Genomic DNA, 16,936 nt, shown 5'->3' with positions numbered 1-16,936 from the left:
TAAGCTTTCTTTTGTTTTTGCTTTTTGCTTGCTTTCATTTTTCCTTCCTTATTTTTTTAAAAATAATTGTCACTAAACAACTTGATAGAGTTAATTAATAATTGATCCACTTGATAAATTTTAAATATTCTAATTCTTAGATAGTTAATCTAACTCTAACTAGATTGTTTAAAGATATCAAATTAATTAATTAGACATTGACTTCTTCAAATTAGCAAGTTAACTGAGTTTTATAGGTATTTTTATTGCAAACCCTCACGATACTATAATTTGTCCACTAGAGTAACCTAGGGATTTAAAAGCTTTATTACATGTGCTAAATACAACTACAATCCTACAAAAGTGAGTTAAAATTTTCTTTCTTTCCTTTTTATTTTCTTTTTTGTTAGAGGACTAGCAAAATTTTAGGTATGATGGTTGCTGATCATCACATTTTATCACACTTTTTTACCCTTAATATATATTTTATTTGAAAAAGCATATAGACCAAATAAAATATATAGACTAATAATAATTTTTTAATCTTAATTTGCATGAAATAAAAATTAATGAATAAAAACCTAAAAGAACCAATTTTTCTCATTTTTCTATCATTTAATAAAGCCTAAGATCAAGCCAAGAGAAGGCCACAAAAGTCAAAAAGAAAAAATTGGGTCAACAAGTCAATAAAAGGAATCAAATATGTTAGAAACCAATCGGTTAAGCAACCGAATAGCCGATTGGCTAATCGATTGGCCAACCGATTAGCTAACCAATTGGCCAACAGATTAGTTTGTAGCAGAAACAATGTATGACTGAGATTTATTTCTTAGAGCCCAATGATAATCTAATGTCCTCTCATTGATTACAGTAGGCTATATAAATAGGAGTAGAGGGTGAGGGGTTTGAGCGTGAATGTTTTTTAAAAATTATATTAGGAGATGATGATTACTCGGCTAATCGGTTGCCAACCGATTGGCTAACCGATCAGTTTGTAACAAAAATAGTGTATGACTGAGATTTATATCTTGGAGCCTAATGCTAATCTAATTGCTCTTATTGATTACAGTAGGATATAAATAGGGCATCAAGGCTAATACAATAGCTCTTATTGATTATAGTAGTAAATAGGGGTAGAGAGTAAGGGGTTTAAGTGTGAATTTTTTTATAAAAACTCTATTGGGAGAGGATAGTTACTCTTAATTAAGAAGAATTTCTAAAATTATAAACTTGTATTCATAATAAATAAAAAAAAATTATTTCCTCTTCTTTTATTTTCATTATTCTATTTTGATGATGATGAAGTGAAGATGAAGCTTTTCTTCATAAGGGGCCACCCCTTGGAATGTAAATTTTTATTTTCTCTTTTTATTTTTCTTGTTTTAGAATTGCTAATTTATGATTTTATTTTCTTGTTATTATATTTGGTAAATTAGATTTATTTCATGCTTGTAGTATAGATTTATTTTATACTTTATTGAATAGATTTACATATTCTTGATCTTTTTATTGTTTTTATTGTTCTTTTTCTTGCTTATTTTTTATTTTCTTGTCTTTCTTTCATGCATTGTTTTTTTTTGTTCTTAATATGTGTAACTAATTTTTTTAGGAGATCAAGGATTATGTGAAAATTAGTTTAATTTCTTTTATGGTTTACAGATTGCTTTATTTATGCTTAAAATTATCATGCTTAGGATAATCAACTAGAAAACTAATTGCTAGAAGAAGAATTTAATAATCTATGCTTATCTTGAGTGATATGATAGGTTATGCTAATGAATTCTAGAATTACTATCTAGTTGTTTGTTCTTTTCATGAATAAAAATTTTACTTGGATGATAATTTGATAGATTATGCTTTTTGTAAGTGCTTTAATATCTATACTTAGTAAATATAAAATAAAATATGATAAATAGATAGTAGTTCATAAATCCTAATCAAGTTTAACTAGCAGATTCAATTCTATAACCCTATGTTTCTCTATTTGTTTTTACCTCAATTTCTCTTGATTTTGATTTTTCATCCTCCTCTTGATTTTCCCTTTTTTTAAATTTCCCATTTCTTGCTTTTCCTTTGTTGATTTTTTTGTTCTTCCTCCTCTTTTTCTATTCTTATTTTCATTTCTCTTTTTATTTTCTTGTAGTTTCTTTTTTGTGCCTTTTTGTTTATTCCCTCCTTCTATCCTCTTATTTTCACTTTTTATCTTTGTGACAAATCACTCTTTCTACCTCTCTACACATTTTATTTCACTCATTTTTGTCCACACACTTTTAGGACCAATTTTAGAAATTTCTAAGCACACATCCTCCTTGTGGGTTCGACATCTTCCCATACTATACTTGATAATTATTTTCTTGCAACTTTTGTGCATGTTTATTATGTGCATATCAGTCATGAATAAAATTGATGAGCTATGTTGGGGTTTCTTATGGGGGAGAACCAATCAAGTTTCTAAAGTTCCACTTATTGCCTAGAACAATGCGTGTCAACAGAAGAAATATGGAGGATTAGGGGTTTATTCGGCTAGCTAATGGAATGTGATGGCTGCCATTGAACTTCTATGGTTCATACATATTGAAAAGGATTTATTATGGATCAAATGGATCCATGGAATCTACTTGACAGGCACTATTATTTGGGAAGTTCACTCTAAGAAGGGTGACTCTTGGGATGTGGAAGCAACTAATAAAATGTAGAGATCTTGTTGTGAGTTGTGTTGGAGGGACTGATGCTTTGATAGCCATGATTCAGCTCTCTGCTTTATACACAAAGCTCACTGCTAACTCTACTATTGTTCAATGCGGTGACACTATTTGGAATTCACATTCTCTTCCTAAGCATGCTTTTATTTTATGGCTGGCCTTTCAGTCTAAATTTCTTACACAAGATAGGCTACTTCTTCAAATTCTTGTTTTGAGGAAAGTCATCGACATCTCTTTTTTTGAGTGTTTGTTCTCTATGAATACACGGAATGCTGTCATGGATTGGGCTTGTTCTGACCGGAAATCATGCTATCGGAACCAAATACTTGACCGGTTCTCTTGTCCACCGACCAAGATATTAATTATATGTAGTATTTGTTTAATTAAATTCCAAAAGCCCAGCCCATTAACCATCCCAGACTCAGCCCATTAATCACAACCCGACCCCATCCTCCTGTAGGGTTTCCGCCTCCACTTACTATAAAATAAAATAAATAAAAATGAAAAAAAGAGTACCCCATCTCGTCTCCTGTCCTCCTCTCCCCCGTCGTCGCCTCCCATTTATCAAACTCAGTAGGTTTCTAGGGTTTCATCATCGATGGCCCCTCGCAAGACCCCTAGGGTTTCATCCCGCAACCCAAACATCATCAGGGGAATCGGCAAATTCTCCCGCTCCAAAATGTACCACAAGAGAGGACTCTGGGCTATCAAGGCAAAAAATGGCGGATCTTTTCCCAAACACGACCCGAAACCCGCACCCGCTAAGGCCGCAGAGAAGCCCCCCAAGTTTTACCCCGCCGACGATGTTAAGGCTCCCATTCCCAACCGCCGCAAGCCCAAGCCCACCAAGCTCAGGTCTTTGATCTTGATTTTGTTAGATTTTTTAGGTTTTGGTCTTAGGGTTTTGTTTTTGCTTATATCTGTGTTGAAAATTTCGAGTTTTTTGTGGTTTTTAGGGCTAGTATTACTCCGGGGGCCGTGCTGATTTTGCTTGCGGGAAGGTTCATGGGGAAAAGGGTTGTGTTTTTGAAGCAGTTGCCATCTGGGTTGCTTCTTGTTACTGGTAAATTATTAATCCCCTCTTCATTTGAATTGCTTGAAGCAGGTGATAATGTAGTGGTTTGCTGTTAGGGACTTGGGTAGTATGGGATGCCTAAGTCCCACATCGAGTAAAATGGGAAGCTTGATCAAGTGACTTGATTCTTCCCCCTTAACAGCTAGCTTTTATAACAGCTAGCTTTTAAGGGTGGGTTCCCAAGTTGCTTGGATCCTAACAATTGGTATCAGAGCTGGTTGTCGGCGTCACGGAAAGGGCTACCTGTGGAGGGGCTGACCGGTGTAGGGCCTGACCGGAAAGGCCGAGTAAAGAAGAGCCGAGTGAAGCATCATAGAGTGTAGCCGCCGGGACGTCAGCTCTCAGGGGCGGTGCTATGTTAGGGACTTGGGTAGTATGAGATGCCTAAGTCCCACATCGAGTAAAATGGGAAGCTTGATGGAATATTCAAGTGACTTGGTTCTTCCCCTTTAACAACTAGCTTTTAAGGATGGGTTTCCAAGTTGCTTGGATCCTAACATTCTGTTTGTTTTGACATGGCTTAAGGGCTTATTTTGTTGCGTTCTCATGATTTGTACGCTTTTAACATTGAAAAGTATTATCAAGTACGGAAAAACGTTTGGAGCAATAACCATTGTTATAACAATATTAAAAATTCTTATAATTATAGTGCCAAACCAAATCATTAGATAACTTTTGATGGGTATTAGAAGTCAAGCAGAAACAAACAAGCTCACTGTAAGCACTTGATTGTGAGTTGGTTATGTATTAGAATAGTAGTTAATTGATAATGTATACTATACTAGCGGCTAGCGCAGGATATGATCTAATTACTGGGACGGATGGCTCTCTTTCTATGATAAGTGCGGACTTTTCAATAGTCTTCTTTACATGTGCCTCGTAGATCTATATTTATTCATTGAGCGTTAGTTTTTCATAGGTGATCTTTCTTGTGCTTGGTAATGTGTGGGTGGTGAAATGATCTACACATAAAGTTGTCCCACATCGAGTAAAATGGGAAGCTTGATCAAGTGACTTGATTCTTCCCCCTTAACAGCTAGCTTTTATAACAGCTAGCTTTTAAGGGTGGGTTCCCAAGTTGCTTGGATCCTAACAATTGGTATCAGAGCTGGTTGTCGGCGTCACGGAAAGGGCTACCTGTGGAGGGGCTGACCGGTGTAGGGCCTGACCGGAAAGGCCGAGTAAAGAAGAGCCGAGTGAAGCATCATAGAGTGTAGCCGCCGGGACGTCAGCTCTCAGGGGCGGTGCTATGTTAGGGACTTGGGTAGTATGAGATGCCTAAGTCCCACATCGAGTAAAATGGGAAGCTTGATGGAATATTCAAGTGACTTGGTTCTTCCCCTTTAACAACTAGCTTTTAAGGATGGGTTTCCAAGTTGCTTGGATCCTAACATTCTGTTTGTTTTGACATGGCTTAAGGGCTTATTTTGTTGCGTTCTCATGATTTGTACGCTTTTAACATTGAAAAGTATTATCAAGTACGGAAAAACGTTTGGAGCAATAACCATTGTTATAACAATATTAAAAATTCTTATAATTATAGTGCCAAACCAAATCATTAGATAACTTTTGATGGGTATTAGAAGTCAAGCAGAAACAAACAAGCTCACTGTAAGCACTTGATTGTGAGTTGGTTATGTATTAGAATAGTAGTTAATTGATAATGTATACTATACTAGCGGCTAGCGCAGGATATGATCTAATTACTGGGACGGATGGCTCTCTTTCTATGATAAGTGCGGACTTTTCAATAGTCTTCTTTACATGTGCCTCGTAGATCTATATTTATTCATTGAGCGTTAGTTTTTCATAGGTGATCTTTCTTGTGCTTGGTAATGTGTGGGTGGTGAAATGATCTACACATAAAGTTGAGAAACAAGTGATATGTGGAGCAGAGGATTTTTCAAGAAGCAATTCTCTAACATATTGTAATTCACGACTGTTCTATGCAGCATATGCTTTTCTAGTTCTCATTATTAGTCTAATTGTCTTATGTTGGTCAAGGTGCTTCTTTCTAATATGAAGAGTTTTATATTGGTAGCTCACCTCTTAAAGGTATAGGGAAACGAGTAGGATTTAATTTAACTAATTTTGTTAATCTTTCTCTTTAGTAGTGGTGCTTTTCTGCTTATTATGAATCATTGAGGTAATAATATATTTATGATGGGGTTATTTTCTGTCATGAAGTAAGTATGTTGTGGATTGTAACATTTTATGTATATGGTGATTATTGCGTAATGGGACTGTTTATCTTCTTGTCTTTCACATTGAAGTTTCTTCAACAACTGTGTCGTGACTGTTGGTCTTGTTTTTTCACTGATGTTGAAGGTTCTTCGATATTGGAAAAGATAGTATCTTATTGTTTTGGTCCATAATCAGAATCCCAAATATGGTCACCTCTTCTATCTGTCCAATAAACATTAGGGGTAGGGGATATGCGCATTCCAAGTGCTCGTACTGAATAAATGGAAAAAATAAAACTATAAGGCCTAACATACAAAATTCCATCATGACGTCTTGTAGAAAACATACTGCCCATCAAAGCAGTGGTGCTTTTCTACTTAGTATGAACCATTGAGGTAATAATATATTTATGATGGGACTATTTTCTGTCATGAAGTAAGTATGTTATGGATTGTAACATTTCATGTATATAATGATGATTGCGTAATTGGACTGTGTATCTTGTTGTCTTTGACATTGAAGTTCTTCAGCAACTTTGCCGTGACTGTTGCTCTTGTTTTCTCACTGATGTTGGAGTTTCTTTGATATTGCAAAGGGCAGTATCTTATTGTTTTGGTTCATAATCATAATCCCAAATATGGTCACCTCTTTTATCTGTCCAAGGAACATTAGGGGTAGGGGATATGCGCATTCCAAGTGCTTGTAATGAATAAATGGGAAAAAATAAAACTATAAGGCCTAACATACAAAATTCCATCATAAAGGCTTGTAGCAAACATACTGTCCATCAAAGCACTCTCAATAATGGGAAGGGTAGGTTCTATCTCTCGGAATGACACCTAGAGGGCTATCAGGATACAGGCTGCCTTTTGTTCTTCTTGGATTTAGTGGCAGATCTTCTCAAAATTTGCCTCACCTTCTTGTGCTCTGGAGGACTAGGGAGCTTAGTACCATCGAAACCACTTAAACCCAACCTCTCTACATCCTCAGGATCAATATCAAAGCAGTCATAGAGGTAAGAGGAACAATTGAAGCGCTATTTTTTGAGTATGCTTGCACAAGATATGCTTTAAACAAACTTTATTTTCGTAGTTTTGGAGTTATTATTTTTAAATCCTAAACTTTTTCTGAATTCTCATGCATTTGAAATTTATTAAGTTAGAAATCTTGCTATTGTTTTTCCCAAGTCTTACTCTCTTTAATTTCTTTTTGGGTAGATAGAGCAATTTCAGTTGAATCTGGTCAAGTTATTTAATGAGGGATAACATCCTTGTCTTATGAGTACATGGTGTGGATATTTTTTAGATGATAACTGAAAGTTCAAAGAATTTAGTTTCCTTGCTGTCAAAGTTATTGTATTTGTTGATTGTTTCTGTTTATGGTGTTTTTGTGAATTTAAAAACATTCGAACTTTCTTTTCGTTCTGTAAGATACATGTGTTCTGAGCAGCGGTTCTTTATCTGTGGTACTCCTAACTAGTCTGTCATTCGGGAGCTTGCTAAAGATGTACTATATATGTGAATTTTTCCAATATTTAGTTTGTACATGCCTTAGAAGTAGATTTATTGTACTAGGTAAATTTCAATTTTCTACTCTGGGCTATTTTGATAATTTGAGCAGTAAGTTTTGGAGTATCCAGTATCTACAATGATATAAGCAGGTTGTAGGTTGAGCCCTTGCTAAAAATCTTAAAAGCCTTTTGTGTGTGTGCGTGAAAGTGAGCTTGTCAGGATGATGTATTCATAACCTCACTTTTGCTTTGTTCTTAGCAATCCATTTTAGTCAATGCAGTGTATTCTGTATTTGTTGCTGAATACACTCATTTTATGATGCCATTATGGTGTATAGAATTGATATGTTTCTGTTTGATGCCTTTTTAAAGATAATTCATTGCACGAGTTATCACCTACGATTGTTGCATTGGAAAAATTATTGCCAGCTCAATGAGCACCACCCTAGCATCATTGTTTTAAATATCCCCAACATGACTCGATATATCCCCCGATATATCCTTTTACAGGGCTTATCTCAACCGATATGGTCTTTAAATATCCTTTACCACTTTTTGGCTATTTTGAGTGATAAATCCCCGATATGACCGATATATTAGCTGATATGTGGACCAATATATCTTTTTATATAGTTTGTGACAAAATAATATACCGTGTTTGGAATTTTTGGGCGAGATATCAAGATTTCCCCATTATATCAAATGACAATAATATACCGTGTTTGGAATTTTTGGGCGAGATATCAAGATTTCCCCATTATATCAAATGACATTTTGATCTAAAAAAAGCAGATCCAATGTTGCAACGCTGCTTTGCACTTTTGTTTGTTTTAGAAGGTTGATTAGTGATCCTAAACATATATTATTCATATTTTATATACTTAAATTTAATTACATATGTTGAGATTACATTTTAATGTATTATTCTTATGTTGGTCAAGGTGCTTCTTTCTAATATGAAGAGTTTTATATTGGTAGCTCACCTCTTAAAGGTATAGGGAAACGAGTAGGATTTAATTTAACTAATTTTGTTAATCTTTCTCTTTAGTAGTGGTGCTTTTCTGCTTATTATGAATCATTGAGGTAATAATATATTTATGATGGGGTTATTTTCTGTCATGAAGTAAGTATGTTGTGGATTGTAACATTTTATGTATATGGTGATTATTGCGTAATGGGACTGTTTATCTTCTTGTCTTTCACATTGAAGTTTCTTCAACAACTGTGTCGTGACTGTTGGTCTTGTTTTTTCACTGATGTTGAAGGTTCTTCGATATTGGAAAAGATAGTATCTTATTGTTTTGGTCCATAATCAGAATCCCAAATATGGTCACCTCTTCTATCTGTCCAATAAACATTAGGGGTAGGGGATATGCGCATTCCAAGTGCTCGTACTGAATAAATGGAAAAAATAAAACTATAAGGCCTAACATACAAAATTCCATCATGACGTCTTGTAGAAAACATACTGCCCATCAAAGCAGTGGTGCTTTTCTACTTAGTATGAACCATTGAGGTAATAATATATTTATGATGGGACTATTTTCTGTCATGAAGTAAGTATGTTATGGATTGTAACATTTCATGTATATAATGATGATTGCGTAATTGGACTGTGTATCTTGTTGTCTTTGACATTGAAGTTCTTCAGCAACTTTGCCGTGACTGTTGCTCTTGTTTTCTCACTGATGTTGGAGTTTCTTTGATATTGCAAAGGGCAGTATCTTATTGTTTTGGTTCATAATCATAATCCCAAATATGGTCACCTCTTTTATCTGTCCAAGGAACATTAGGGGTAGGGGATATGCGCATTCCAAGTGCTTGTAATGAATAAATGGGAAAAAATAAAACTATAAGGCCTAACATACAAAATTCCATCATAAAGGCTTGTAGCAAACATACTGTCCATCAAAGCACTCTCAATAATGGGAAGGGTAGGTTCTATCTCTCGGAATGACACCTAGAGGGCTATCAGGATACAGGCTGCCTTTTGTTCTTCTTGGATTTAGTGGCAGATCTTCTCAAAATTTGCCTCACCTTCTTGTGCTCTGGAGGACTAGGGAGCTTAGTACCATCGAAACCACTTAAACCCAACCTCTCTACATCCTCAGGATCAATATCAAAGCAGTCATAGAGGTAAGAGGAACAATTGAAGCGCTATTTTTTGAGTATGCTTGCACAAGATATGCTTTAAACAAACTTTATTTTCGTAGTTTTGGAGTTATTATTTTTAAATCCTAAACTTTTTCTGAATTCTCATGCATTTGAAATTTATTAAGTTAGAAATCTTGCTATTGTTTTTCCCAAGTCTTACTCTCTTTAATTTCTTTTTGGGTAGATAGAGCAATTTCAGTTGAATCTGGTCAAGTTATTTAATGAGGGATAACATCCTTGTCTTATGAGTACATGGTGTGGATATTTTTTAGATGATAACTGAAAGTTCAAAGAATTTAGTTTCCTTGCTGTCAAAGTTATTGTATTTGTTGATTGTTTCTGTTTATGGTGTTTTTGTGAATTTAAAAACATTCGAACTTTCTTTTCGTTCTGTAAGATACATGTGTTCTGAGCAGCGGTTCTTTATCTGTGGTACTCCTAACTAGTCTGTCATTCGGGAGCTTGCTAAAGATGTACTATATATGTGAATTTTTCCAATATTTAGTTTGTACATGCCTTAGAAGTAGATTTATTGTACTAGGTAAATTTCAATTTTCTACTCTGGGCTATTTTGATAATTTGAGCAGTAAGTTTTGGAGTATCCAGTATCTACAATGATATAAGCAGGTTGTAGGTTGAGCCCTTGCTAAAAATCTTAAAAGCCTTTTGTGTGTGTGCGTGAAAGTGAGCTTGTCAGGATGATGTATTCATAACCTCACTTTTGCTTTGTTCTTAGCAATCCATTTTAGTCAATGCAGTGTATTCTGTATTTGTTGCTGAATACACTCATTTTATGATGCCATTATGGTGTATAGAATTGATATGTTTCTGTTTGATGCCTTTTTAAAGATAATTCATTGCACGAGTTATCACCTACGATTGTTGCATTGGAAAAATTATTGCCAGCTCAATGAGCACCACCCTAGCATCATTGTTTTAAATATCCCCAACATGACTCGATATATCCCCCGATATATCCTTTTACAGGGCTTATCTCAACCGATATGGTCTTTAAATATCCTTTACCACTTTTTGGCTATTTTGAGTGATAAATCCCCGATATGACCGATATATTAGCTGATATGTGGACCAATATATCTTTTTATATAGTTTGTGACAAAATAATATACCGTGTTTGGAATTTTTGGGCGAGATATCAAGATTTCCCCATTATATCAAATGACATTTTGATCTAAAAAAAGCAGATCCAATGTTGCAACGCTGCTTTGCACTTTTGTTTGTTTTAGAAGGTTGATTAGTGATCCTAAACATATATTATTCATATTTTATATACTTAAATTTAATTACATATGTTGAGATTACATTTTAATGTATTATACTATGTATGCAAACATTCATTATGGCATTCCGATATTTATCACATAACCCCGATATTTCCCCGATATCCGCAATCTGATATGAATTTTGGCCATCCGATATTTCCCCGAGATATGATATTTAAAACCTTGCCTAGCATACTCTGAATCAATAAAAGACTGACATGTGTTACTTATTACCTATAAATCATTTAGCATCTTGTGATGTTTTTACAAAATACCCTCTATGCTATATAGTCTATTTTTAACAAACAAACAAAAGGAGTTTACTCCTTTATCAAAGTGTGGATCACCGCTATCCTCATCCCGAAAAAGCAACCAACTCTTCATCTTCTCCATCCACTGCCAAAAAACAACTCGTATGTTCCTCTGTATTTAACTAGGTCTCTAATGAAATAAAGTGGAGGAACAACGTTGACAATGTTTTTACTTGTTATCTTGCATTCATTTCCATTCGTTTGTTGTCCTCCAAAATAAAGGTTTTGTTTTTAATATCCCCGATATATTTGATATATCCGATATATTGGTCGATATATCGTTTTACAAGACTTCTCGCAAAACGATATGGTCACAATATTTTTTTACCTTTTGTGCAACTTTTGGACGATATATCTTCAACATGGCCAAAATATCAGCTGATATGTTGACCTATTTGTCCTTTTATATGGTTTGTCAAAAAAATATAGTTTCACAAAATTTTTATAATGTCTTTTAGCGAAAGTTCTATCCCTATGAAGTTTTTAGCAAGTTATAGTAGGTTATTTTCCCTAACTAAGTTTCTATAATTTATTAGTGATCCTAAACATATATTATTTACATTTTTGTGTGCTTAGATTTTATTGAGTATGTTTAGATTATATTTTAGGGCGTGCTATTATATATGCACATAACCGATATGGCACTACAATATTTACCACATACCCCTGATAATTCCCGTTATCTGCAATATGATATGGATTTTGGCCATCCTATATTTACTTGATATCCGATACTTAAAACCTTGATGTGGAGAACTATGATATGTTATGGGGATGAGGACAGTTGTGGTCCCAACTTGATTTATTTGTTTGTTAAAAATAAGCATGTATATGGGGTGTTTTGTTAAATCAACACAAGATGTTAAATGTCCGAGGTAACAAGTGTTATGTATTAGTGTTTTATTGAGGGAGTATGCTAGGGTGGTGCTAATTGAGCAGGCAAGAATGTTTTGCTGCTTGGTCCCTCTTCCAAATTTAATAGCTGAAACCATATCATGTTGAGCAACCGATGTATGCTCTAAGTCTGTTGTATGGTTTCTCTGTAAGTATGACTTATTAAGTTGAGTAGATATCTATTTTAAGAAGGGACCATATCAAAGTATTTAGTTGCTGTAATAGAGAGTGGAAGCATCAATGCTTTGAAAGGTGGAAACAAGGAATAATTTGGTTGTTAGTGAGGCAGTGTTGGCAGATATTGTAATAGCCGAAACAAATAAAAAAAGAAGGAAAAAATTGAAAAATCACATTGTTCCTATGTTGGTGATTCCACCATCTCACTATGTTGGTAAAGTTTTCACCGCCTCACAGTAGTATAAAAAAGAAAGCAAATGTGGAGAAATTCGGGTTAAAAAAATAAATATATAAAAGAAGAAAGAGAGGAAGCCAATGATAGAAAGGGGGAAATCTAAGGTATAAACTCTCTTCTTCCTTGTTTTTCTTTGATTTAAGAAATTAATACTTGATGTCCTGAGAAATTGAGGAGAAAAAATAATAATAAGAGAATACGTACCTGGTCGCCGGCGAGTACTGTCGTTGACCCCAATCGCCAGCGAGCCTCGGCCTCGGGCGACCGCTTCGACGGTGAACCTAGGGTGCCGTGCTGACTGGCCACGGAAGAGAGAGAGAGAGAGGAGAAGAAAAGGAAACTGGAACAAAAAAAGGAATGAAACGAAAGTGAGAAAAGGGGGAATGAACGGTGAAGAAGAGAGTTTATACCTTAGATTTTTCCCCTTTCTGTCACCGACTCCCTCTTTTTTTTATATATTTATTTTTTTAACATGAATTTCTCCATTGCCTTATTTTTTATACTATTATGAGACGGTGGAAACTTTACCGATATAGTGAGGCGATGGAATCACCGACATAGGAACAGTGGCTCTCCTACACTTTCTTCCATAGAGAAGTTTATATGGTGCCATCTGAACACTAGCTTAGTAGCTGTTATTGTATGCAAACTCGACCAAAGGCAGATAATTTTCCCATGACCCTTTCATTTCTAGTACACATCTCAACATATCTTCTAGTGTTTGAATTATCCGTTCTGATTGGTCATCTGTCTGCGGATGGTCGGATGGTAAGCTGAGCCGAAATTTAGTTTAGTCTATAGAGTTTTATGCATATTTTTCCAGTATTTTGATGTGAATCTAGGATCTCGGTCAGAAACTATTGATATTGGTACATCATGCAATCTCAAACACCATGCAATCTCACTATCTCATTAATGTATATTTTAGTTAGCTTTTCTAATAAAAATTTCATATTGATAGGTAAAAAGTATGCTGACTTTGTCAACCGGTCCACAATCACCCATATTGCATCATTCTTTCTCAAAGATTTCGCAAGGCCAGTAACAATCCATAGTGATCTCTTTCCATTTCCATTATCCAATGCTCAGCAATCATAGCAATCATAGGATCAGTTGTTCCCTCAAAACTAGGTGAAGATAATTTCTTGAATTCCCCCATGTCGCTACTTAATTTTGAGTGTTCCTCGTTTTGACCATTCATCTCATTACGATCGATTTGATCTTGTTTCCTGGTGACTACAGATGTCACTGTTTGTAATAGTTCCATTAGTGTATTGTTGTCTATTGAGTTTCCTGAGGTGGATATACGAGCAATTCTAGATTTCATCATTTCACTTATCGTTTGATTAAGATCATTATCTTCGTTAGGAGGGGTTTGCTCATTACCTGAAGCCATATCTCCTTATAAATAATAAAATGTTTAGGTCAACTAAATCCCATAGGTACCCTCCTTAAATATGTAAAAGGCCTTACTATAAAACATTTATATGCATACACATATATACATATGTATACATACATATGTATACATACATATATATCACATAGCTGACCCATACGATAACACTCATCTGGCGTATATACACTATGCTAACGTGCCCTACAAGGCTTTTAACGTCGAAACCTTAGCTCTGATACCATCTTATTGTCACGCCCCGATAGCGCAGCGAAAAATTCGTAAATACAGGTTACGCAACAGTAGTGACCCATGCACAAGACAAGTTTCATGTACGAGTCAAGCCTGACACTTCATATCACATAGTTTATCTCAAAACATTTATAAACCTGCTGATGATAGAAGTTCAGAACAACTATAAATATTTATGTAATCGGTACTTACAACCCACAATTTCACTGTTAAAAACATTTTACTAAATAGAGCACATTGTTGACTGTATGTAACATCAAAAAGGAGGCTTTCCGTATAACGCCTCTCAACAATGCGTCATAATCAAAAGTTCAACTATTATGTAGCTACGTCAGATCTGAATTTTTTTTAAAAACAACAGGGTGAGTTATGATTCAGTGTGAACATTTTTCACTAGAGTTTCTAGATAACTAACAAAATAATAATAATAATAATTCCCAGAAATTATGAATTATAATTTTTGCACTAGAATTCATAAAAATTGCAAGTATGGTCCAAACAACATACTATTGATATTTTTCTAGAAGAATGTAACAATTATATTTTCTTTATTATGTGCAACTAAATATACTGTAATATTTTCTAGAATCAAATCCTTTTTGAATCAAGGTAAACATTAAGAAAGAAAAAGAACTAAATTTGTACAAAACCAGAGGACTATTATTTTCTCAATTTCACAGTCCATTGTTAGAATCTTAAATCTCGATGAGTCATTCGTAAATGTGAAAATTACCTCATAGGTTACACCAAGGCTACGAATTATAGTCCGGTAGTATGTGAATGCGTAAAATGCACCACATAATAGATAATTTTCGAGAATCGAATGCACCTAACACTGTCATGGTTACTGGCCAAATACAGAGGGGCCAGAACAAAATTCAGAAAGGGTCAATATAGAGGGGCCAAATAAAGATGCATTCACCATATAGTAGGCAGAATTACTCAATATTGGACTTTTTGAGGGTTTGAAAACATTGAGAATCACTTGTCAAATGGGTAATATGTTGTGTATCAGAATTTATAAATATTTTCAAATAAAGTGGACAAGGGTAAAACTCCTCATCCCAGCTAAAATAGTTTACGAATTTTACTTTTCTTTATTTTTATCAGATACTAAGTCACAGAAAATCTTTGAATTCATTAAACTGTTGAAACACGTTCAAAATATTTATTTTCTTCAAAAGCTTTTAAATAAAGCAATTCCCATAATTATTTGAAATCGCATAAGAACCAAATTCATTTTTCATAGTTCATATAAAATCAACTTGATTTTTCATATCTCGTACGAAATCAACATCGTATTTATGGCTTAGGCCACAACAGAAGTAGAGCAAATGACCTTTTAACTTTATATACATGAAAATGATATATTATTTATTTTTCGATTACATAATAAATCAAATATAATACTCATGCAATTTCATATTATAAAATACTAGTGAGAAATGAACTAACATTTAGTGGACACGACTCCCCTAAAATATTACTCCTTTGATATAAACCAAATCCTATAATACAAGATATAAGACTAATTATTAATTCAGGACAAACATATATTATAGGTAAATCAATTCATAATCTGGAGCCAACTAAATTCAAATATAATCAATAATAATTAAAATCAATAAATAGGTTCATTGTAGGCTTTTTTTCTAATCTTAACAATTTACCCAGCTTAATTTCTAATTAAGTCTGAATTTTCTCGGTATGGTTGTAGTTTACTGAACAATAGTGTCTTCATGAATATTTTCATTCCTTTTTATCTTTGGACCTATATATAAACTAAAAGTCTTTCAGAGGTCCCAAAGTAATTTAGTTATTTAATTAATTTCTCTTTTCTCTCACCTTTATCACTTCCTTTCTTCCATGTTCCTCCTTTTCTCACTTTCGTTTCATTCATTTTTTTGTTCTAGTCATTGTTATCAAGGCGCGTGCCCCGGGCGCGGGGCGCTACGGGCTGGGACAATTGCACCTCGCACCAGAGACGAGGCGCTGCACGCACACAAGGCGCGCGCCTCGTGTGCCTGACACCTGCGTCATGTAGCGCCTCGCATGCGCCTCGTGTGCGCTTGACACCTGCGTCATGTAATACTCTTTTTTTTAAATAATTTACATATTACATATTTACATCATGTAATAGACTCATTCTTGCTAATTGCTAATCCATTTACCATCTTTTTATGTTTAACTTATAAAAAGGAAACAATACTTAGTAATTTAGTATACTTGTTTGCTAATTATAACTAACTTCTCTAATTAGCATGCTAACGAGAAAATTATGAACATGTAAATATGTAATTGTTACCTCCATTCTCCATCTTTTCATGCTAACTAGCAAATAGCACTTAAGAATGCTAACTAGAAAATTATGAACAATCATGTTTTTTTAATCACTTAATTGTTACTTAGAAATACATATATCATATTTTAAATGAAAAAATATATTTTTTATTTGTTACTTGTTTTGTTTCATAGATTTTTGATTATGTTGGAGATTATCTTGCATTGTGATTTGTGAAAACTTATGAACTTCTCTATGTTTTGCATGCTAATTAACTCTTTCGTGATTTAGTAGGTGAAATTATATTTCTTAGTCTTTTTATGTGACAATTAATAAACATATTACTTATATGCTTCTTTGTCTTATGTTGAAAAATATTAGTTTGAGTTGTACGCCTCAATTCAGTGAGGCGTGCGCATCGCTATACGCCTTGCGCATGGTACACGTAAGGGGCCTTTGCGCCCCGCATTGCGCCTTGCGCCTCGATAACAATGGTTCTAGTT

General features: G+C 34.4%; 1 protein-coding gene across 1 annotated transcript in view; it reads left to right on the top strand.

Moving 5' to 3' along the window:
* The window catches only part of LOC109840803 (60S ribosomal protein L6-like), a 15,380-nt gene continuing 1,628 nt past the window's right edge, over window positions 3,185-16,936 (top strand). Inside the window, exons 1-2 of the mRNA XM_020409577.1 lie at window positions 3,185-3,536; window positions 3,638-3,744. Of these exons, the coding sequence (XP_020265166.1) occupies window positions 3,280-3,536; window positions 3,638-3,744 (364 nt within the window). The 5' untranslated portion in view covers window positions 3,185-3,279. The remainder of the gene's footprint in view (window positions 3,537-3,637; window positions 3,745-16,936) is intronic.

This window comes from Asparagus officinalis, chromosome 5, assembly GCF_001876935.1.
Source record: "Asparagus officinalis chromosome 5, Aspof.V1, whole genome shotgun sequence".
Classification (NCBI taxonomy): Eukaryota; Viridiplantae; Streptophyta; class Magnoliopsida; order Asparagales; family Asparagaceae; genus Asparagus; species Asparagus officinalis.
Note: the sequence above shows the minus strand (reverse complement) of the source record. Positions and strands in the feature narration are given on the sequence as shown.